This window comes from Entamoeba invadens, assembly GCF_000330505.1.
Source record: "Entamoeba invadens IP1 unplaced genomic scaffold scaff_1105074725839, whole genome shotgun sequence".
In the NCBI taxonomy this organism is placed as follows: domain Eukaryota; phylum Evosea; order Mastigamoebida; family Endamoebidae; genus Entamoeba; species Entamoeba invadens.
The window spans coordinates 32446-40742 of NW_004443523.1; the positions used below are offsets into that span (position 1 = coordinate 32446).

Sequence of the window (8297 nt, forward strand, 5' to 3'; positions counted from 1 at the left end):
AATCGGGATTTAGTATGCTAAAAAAACACCCGTTTTGGTGTTTTCTGGTTTTCAAGTAAAAAGTTGCAAAGAAGTATTCGAGGTTATTCAAAAATATATATTTTCGAATTAAAGTTGCACAAAAAACAAAATAAAAAAACCAGGTTTTTTCAAGTTAAACAAAAAGCAAAAGTGCATTTAAAAAACGAGTTAATTTTATTGATGTTATGGGAAACAAAAAAATGATATATCGTGGGAAATTAGGAGTAATTTTTGATACTTTATAAAAACCACATTTAAAAATAGACCAAACATTCAGATCATAACCGGAAGATAACTCTAACTATTTTGTTGATCGAAATGTAAAAATAATCAGATCACCCGTTAATTAAAGGTAAATGTGTTTATTATTTTAACATCAAAAATAACATGACTATGTAAACAAAGCATTTCAAATGATAAATTTCTACGATTTTTATAAGTTTTATTAATTCAATTTTAGTTTTATATCTCTTTAACCATATGCAAGTCATCAACAAGGTTGACTCCTTAATAATTGAATGGCTAAAAGATGGCAAGTCTTACAAGTCAATAGAAAACCAACTTCATGTATCTCCCAATAGAGTATCACGTATTAAAAAAATGCCTGATTCCAAAGAAAAAGTGGTTTCTAAAAAAATTGGCAGACCAATTTCTGTTAATATAAATAAACAAGTCGAAGGATTCAACAAAACTATCAATGATACATCATTGTCACGCGCTTGTCTGGCAACCGAGATTCATTCATCAACAACATCTGTGCAACGCTTACGTAAAAAGCTGGGATTTAAATATTCAACTCTAAGAAAAAGTCAGTTTCTGACTTTAAAACAGGTTAGTCAAAGGAAGATCTTTTGTAAAACAGCTTTACAACAGAGGAATGTAAAAAATTGGAAAAAGTTATAATCATTGATGAGTAAAGATATGGTCTATTTAACGACAATGGCAGTTGTTGGATTCACAAAAAGAGGGCTGTTAGATATGGAAAGACAAATTTGGTGTTCATTAATGGTGTCAGGAAACGAATAACACGCAATACTCATGGAAATAAAAAATCTTTTTGACTTTACCCAAACATGACTACTCTTTGATGGTGTGAGGTGCGATAGGTAGAGATTACAAATCTCCATTGTTGCTTTGTGATAATAGGCTGAATGCACTTGGGTATCAAAAAATGTTAAGAGAGAACGGGATATTTAACTACATTAGAAAATACAGGGGACAAAATATTGTGTATTTCCAACAGGATGGAGCAAAACATCATACCGCAAAACAACAAAACAATTCTTGTTTGAAGAAGGTGTAAGAACAATGGATTGGCCAGCTTCGAGTCCTGATTTATCTCCAATCGAAAATTTGTGGTCAATTTTGGAAAAAACGCATCAGAAAGAAGAAAAGTGTATTCCAAAACAAAAGAAGATTATTTAAGGCTCTCAAAAATGAGTGGAATGATATTCCAATAAATACAATCAACAACTTGATGAGTTCTATGCCAAGAAGGTTTGAATTGTGTCTTCAAGAAAAAGGCTATTCAATTGGACATCTACTATAATGCCTTTGCATTCAAAAAAATTGCATTAAAAATGAACAAATTTTTAATTGAATTGATATTTATTTATACTACTTTTTGTTTAAGATATTCTGTTTTTGTTGGTCTTGGTTTTTTAAAAAAGTCAATATCGAAATATAAATAGATTAGGATGTTTTTCCAATGTTTTGCATTAAAAATAAACCAATATAAATCGGGTGCTATTGACTTTTGAAATCTAGTTTATTTCAGATAACTATGAAAAATGGGGTTTTAAAAAAGTGAAAATAGGTACACCAAATGATTTTAAAAAACTTAAATCTTTTTTATAATAGTTTTTAATTAATATTTTAAAACCATTTATTTTACTTAAATAAAATAGTTTTAAAACTGACTATTTTTTGGTCAACTGTACAACAATTAAATAAAGTGAGTTGAGTAACCCACACCTAGAGAAAAACACGCACCCAATTCATTTTCTTCTTAGAAAAGCTGTTGGATGAAAAAAGGTTCAGTCTCAGTTTTTTGGTTAATTAAGAATGTTTTTATAATTAAAATACAATATAAAAACTACATGAAATAAACCTTAAATAACAAATATAAATTTATAGGAAATTAAATTTTTATTAATATTATTCCGATATTTCAAATAAATGATTACAGTAAAACCCCTCATTAGTAGATTCATTGGGGAAAAAAATCCCCTCATTAGTGTTTTTTTTAAAGTATTTTTTATATTGTTTTTACAAATTTTGGATTTGTTTTTTTAGATCAAATAACTAATAAATACCACGTGTAAACAAGAATTAAAATATAACCAAAAACTAATAAAATATATGTCTTTTTCTGCAACAAAATTAGTAAAAAGAAGAGTCAGATTATTTCTAGAAGAAAAAAGCAAATAGTTATATGGGCCAACACAAACCCAATCCCAAACGACAAAATCCTTATATCTTGAGTTTGGAAACACTTTAAAAAGATTCCAGGTAAAGAAACCATGCGCATATTGCGTGTTAATGGTTTGACTGGTGGTTACATTGAAATAACAACCACTTCAAAAGATAAAACCTTGCATAATGTAAAACATGAAGACCTTGAAAAAATGCTTGTAAACTTCGTTGAAGAAATACGCGAAGCAAACATTCCAATTTCTCTGGAGTTCATGAGAAAAGTTGCAAAACAATGCGCAGATAAACTAAACATCAATGATGTTAAGTTTTCAAATGGTTGGATGGATCGCTTTTGGAAAAGGCATGAACTGAAATCAAAAAGAATCAATGGAGAGTCGAATGCTATTAACCCAAGTGATTATACAGATGATATAATTAAACTTAGAGAAGAAATAGAAAAGTACTCAGAAGACAACGTTTGGAATGCAGACGAAACTGCGTTGTTTTATAAATTATTGCCATCAAAAACTCTTTCAAGTTGCTCTTCAAATTTTGGAGGAAAAAACCCAAAAGAAAGAATCACTATGTTAGTGTGTTGCTCTTTAAATGGTTCCAAAAACCTTTGTTGTTTATTGGTAAATCAACAAAACCCAGATACTTTAAAATAGCCGAATACCCAGTTGTCAAAAACAATTATGAATCACAAGCGAATTCTTGGATGACAACGTATATATTTCGCAAATGGTTGAAAAATTGGGAAGCGGAATTGAGAATACAAAATCGTTTCATTTTATTGATTCTAGACAATGCTCCAAGTCATAAATTGGATATTTGGGTAAATGAAGTGTTTTATGAAGATTGGTATAAATACTTTAGCATGAACGACAAGAAAAACACGGTTTTGTGTTTAAAATGATTAATATAAAGGTGGTTTTCCTTCCAAAATCAACAACTGCTTTGTTTCAGCCGTGTGATTCTGGTATTATAATGGCACTTAAAAACCATTATAGAACGATGCTATGTGATTATTATTGTGATGTTTTACTTGCCTCACAACGAGCGCATACTGAATATACGATTCCAAAAATGAATGTTGGAGATGCTATGAAAATTGCATGTTGCTGTTTGAATGAAAAAGTGTCTTCTGAGTCAATTCGAAATGCTTGGAAACATGTTTTATTTGAAAATATTGTTCAAGTTCAAACAATTCAACATGTTGATTATAATTCAGAAGAATTAGCATATAAAACTTTCCACCAGCTTTAAGCGATGCAGATGAATACGGTCCATAAACTCTCAGAGATCAGGAAGTACAGGTTATGATTGAAGCAGAAAAAATTCAAAACAAAGTCTCAAGGAAAAAAGAAAAAATTGTGGTGATGAAAGAAGCAATTCGTATTGAAGAAGATGAAATTGATTACATGAAAAATAGACTTAGTAGTCTGTGCGACAGTTTTGAAGCAATGAAGACTAAATATATGGAAATTTTAACTGAATGATAAAGTTTTTTGTGTTAAAAAGTTAATAAAACGGTCGAAATTTTAGATGGTCAATTATAACTTTTATAACCAATGTATTTTTGTTCGTTTTTTGTTAATTCAACAATAACACAATATTCAATTTTATGCCTTAGGCAATTAAACCATTTATTTTAAACAATTTTTATTTAAAAACTAAACCCCTTATTAATGGAAAATTGATTTTATTGGTCAAAAATACCAATATTGAGGGGTGGTCTTATTGAGGGAACCCATTATTGAGGGGTTTTACTGTAATAAGCTTTTGAATTTTTAGGTTTAAATTATAATAATTTATTAAATGTTTAAATTAAAAATATAATGTAAGGTTTAGTTCCTAATACATACTTTAAAATAGTAATCTCTGATTAGTTTAATATAGTATCTAAATTATTTATTGTTATTCGGTTTATTAAACATAAAAATACTAATAAGTAATCAATAATTTATATCCAATTTAAACCCATTTCTAATAGTTAATAAATTGTATTTATCAGCAACTTAAACATAATAAATAACATAAAAAACAAACAAACATTAGTCGCGCTTAATTTGCATTATCTAATTGTTAATTTATATGCACTGTGTTTAAATAAATAAATAAAATTGCCAAACGGTAATGAGAATCCGCAACAACTCAACACAAACACATCTCTGTTGTTTGTGTTGAGTTTGAATATTTGAACTTGTTTATCTTAATTTTAAGTTTTCATAAAAGTTTTTGGAAAAAAAATAATGGTGGATATATAACCCATCTAATTTTTCAACAACTTAAGTTTTAATAATAGTTTATATTAATATAATTATAATAATATGTATAGTTTATTGGTGGTGTTTTTATGAATATTTTTATTAAAATTATATAATTTAAGTTAAATAATTTTTAATTTGTAAAAAAACAAATATTAAAAATATAAAAAATTTTTATTATAATTAATAATAATTGTTATGATAAAAAACACATTCTGTAACTTGTTTGTATAATGTTACCGTATGATATAACTCAGTGATGCATTTCAGTACTGTTGATGTACATTCGTTTCCATATCAAATTTTTTGTTTTTATATACAACTTCATAAAAAATATATGTGTCATGAAAGACATATTTAGACTTTTTATTGTTTTTAAACTTATTTTTAAAATCGTGATATTAAACACACAACCGAGCTTCGATATAGCATCTTCACGAAAACGTAATTGAATTTTACTCGTGAGTATTATAGATATTAAAGAAAATATTTTGATCAAAAAAATAAACATTTGTTTAGAAATTAACATTTTATTGTTAATATAACATCAAAAAACAAAACATATATACAATATTAACATAAATAATAAATTGCTTTTATAACTATCTCATAAATTAACGTTCTTGTTTATTTTTCACAAAATAATTAATATATAAATGATAATTATACAAATTAAATATTACTTTTGTAAGATTGTAATAAATGTTTAACCGATTAAAAAGAACGAGACGCAAAAAACACGTTTAAAAATACATAATTGAAATTTTGGTTATTGTTTTTGTTAAGATAGAATGTTGAAAAAAAATATTTTTGGTTTTTTTGATTTTTTAAATAAAATAACTAACAATTCTTTTGTAAACCCATTCGGCCGCACAAATCAACAAAAATAAATTGTAATAAGTTTGTCTTGCTACTCCGATGTTGTCATAGTTATAATAAAATTTTTTCTACTCATTACTAGTGTCTGGGAGAAAGTGGTTGATTATATTTCAGACCTAAAGTTAAAATCGCATTATAATAGTCGTAAAAACTTGCGGTTCAAACTTTTGCTGTAGTGTCGACTATATGATAATTGTTGAAAAACGCCTTTTTATATTATAGTAAATTTATATGTAATTTGTTTTTATAATTACAGTAGGGGGGTGAAAGGCTTGACGATACTGAGGGGCTTGATTTATTGTTTTATTATCTTTTTTACTATATAGAGTTTTCCCGGTTCTATTTTAAAAATAACAAAAACTATAAACAATTTATACAAAATGTCAAAGAAAAAAATTCTTATTTTATCAAAATAAAATAAACCGTTTTTTAAAAAGAAAAGGTTAACAACCTTCATTGTTATGAAGAAAATTGAACTGCTTATTTTCATTGTTTAAAATAACCACGAATTAATTCACAAAGCTTCAATTATTTATGTTTCTATGACAGCACAAATACAACTTCTTTCTACAAAGGATTTTCTTTTGCAATAATAGACAAGTTGTTACTCACACAAGCCAACTCGTCTCACCATTTGGCTTGTGTATTCGGGCTTGTTAAAATACTAGAATACTGAATGACAACTGAAATCAATTGACGCCAATTTCGCAGTAACTGAAAACTTGAATTGATTTGGATAAGAGAACATAGTGATAGTGTTGGCAGATCACGACAAGTTCTAAGAAAACAAGGATAGCCGAGAGAGCATATTTGTGTTTCAATTTCTCGTCATACCAAAAAGGTGTTGGGAGCATTGGAGAGCAAAGCAACAAAAACATCATTATTGCATCATTTAAGCATTCTGGTGTTCTTGGAATTAATATTGGCAAGATCAAAAGAATATTCGTTTCTATAAAAGAGGCTTCCAAATTGTTACAGGAAGCCAATGGTGTTTATACCAGAGAACACTTGGAATTGTTTGTTCTTCCGCCTAAACCAACATATTTGGTCAAATCCGAAGAGGAAAGTTTGCCTTCCAATATCCAAGAGCTAAACCAACAACAAGAACCATATCAAACAAGAAGACTGACGCCTACCGGTGACATAATTGAGAACTAACAACTAACAAACACCAAAGTCATTTCGAATACAATTTTAAGTTCTGACTATATGCTAAGGATGAACCGATACTTTTATTGTTTATAAACTATAACGTATAAATCAAGATTGTGTTTTTAAATAGAACGTTAAAAACAGTTTTTATTTAAATATTGTAAATAAACCTTTAAAAGTATAGGTCAAGCCCCTCACTCCCCCTACTGTATGTTTCTTCATTATTATATTTATAGAAAAAAACACAATTTTTTGTATCTCGTTTTATTTGCCCAAAAAACTGTTGGCCGGCTTATAAACATTGATATTTTTACATATAAGATACATTGATAAATATTTAATATTGTTTATCTGTAAAAATATTTTTTGTTTTTTAAATGTTATTTATTTGTAACACACAATATAATTAAAATGAGTAAATGTTTATGGGCAAACCCTGTTGATATTACTTGGGCCAGTTTCATCATAATTTTCCTTTGACACGCAAGCCGACTCAAAAGTTGATAAACTTGCAAACATGGCACCTCCCATCCAAGCAGAAATATCTCTGTTTTCTGGTGCAGTAACATTCATTTTTTTCGAATTGGGTACTCTTTCTGCTAATTCGGTTTTAAATCTGTCCACAAAGCCAGGAATCATTGTGTTTCCGCCAGCTATCACAATATTACCATATAACTCATTTCTTACATCTGGATTAACGTGCATGAGCGAATCATAAGTTTGGAGGGCAATTCCGTTCATTTCCTTTCCATATTTTTCTGGACTAAACAATTGTTCAGTACATTCAAATCTCTCAGCACCAAGGTTGATTTCTTTTTCATCGCGAAGGTTATAAATCTTCTCGAGTTCTTTTGTTTCTTTTTTCTTTTCTTTTTCATAGTTCTGAGCAATATAACACAGATTCTCTTTAATATCATTGATTTTAACTTTTTCTATAATATCCTCATAAATGAACCCCTTTTCATTTACAATTTTCTCAATGGATTCACTCACATCTTGTCCAGCCAGTTTTAAACACGACACACCCATTTGCACTTTCGAACCTTCATAAACTGGCACAAATTGAGTTACTCCATGACCAGACTCTACACAAAACCCAGTGCTTTTACCAGTTGATAACAATGATAATACCGGTTGTGAAATAAGACAAAAAAGTGGAAATTTAAAATATTCCATTGCGGGTTCACATATATATTGTCTTATTTTTGTGGTGGTATTAACTGCTTCTGTGAATAAACTTGGTGTTTTATTAGGATCCAACTTTAAATAATTACGAAAGTTATTATAAACAATTCTTTCAAGATCATACTTTTCAATATCAACAATACCACTTTCAACTAGACATCTGAAATTTAATTGTTTATGACGTTCATATGTTTCTTCACCAACAAAATTATCTTTTGGTATTTCTCCTGAACCACACATACAAGTCCAAACTTTTAATTGTCCTGAAACTGATACATATGTTTTTAATGGCACTTTTTCATTAGCAAATCCAATTTTTGTTTTATATGAACTAATATCAAAAACTGCAATTGGATCATTATGGATTTGTTGTGTCAT

The 8297-nt window shown here is 28.3% G+C and overlaps 1 protein-coding gene across 1 annotated transcript; it reads right to left on the minus strand.

Moving 5' to 3' along the window:
- Positions 1 to 7157: 7157 nt before the first annotated feature.
- Positions 7158 to 8297, minus strand: EIN_138010 (actin-7, putative; the record flags this gene model as incomplete). Its single annotated transcript, XM_004258517.1, has 1 exon — positions 7158 to 8297. The coding sequence occupies one exon, from the start codon at positions 8295 to 8297 to the stop codon at positions 7158 to 7160; it is 1140 nt and encodes a 379-aa protein (XP_004258565.1).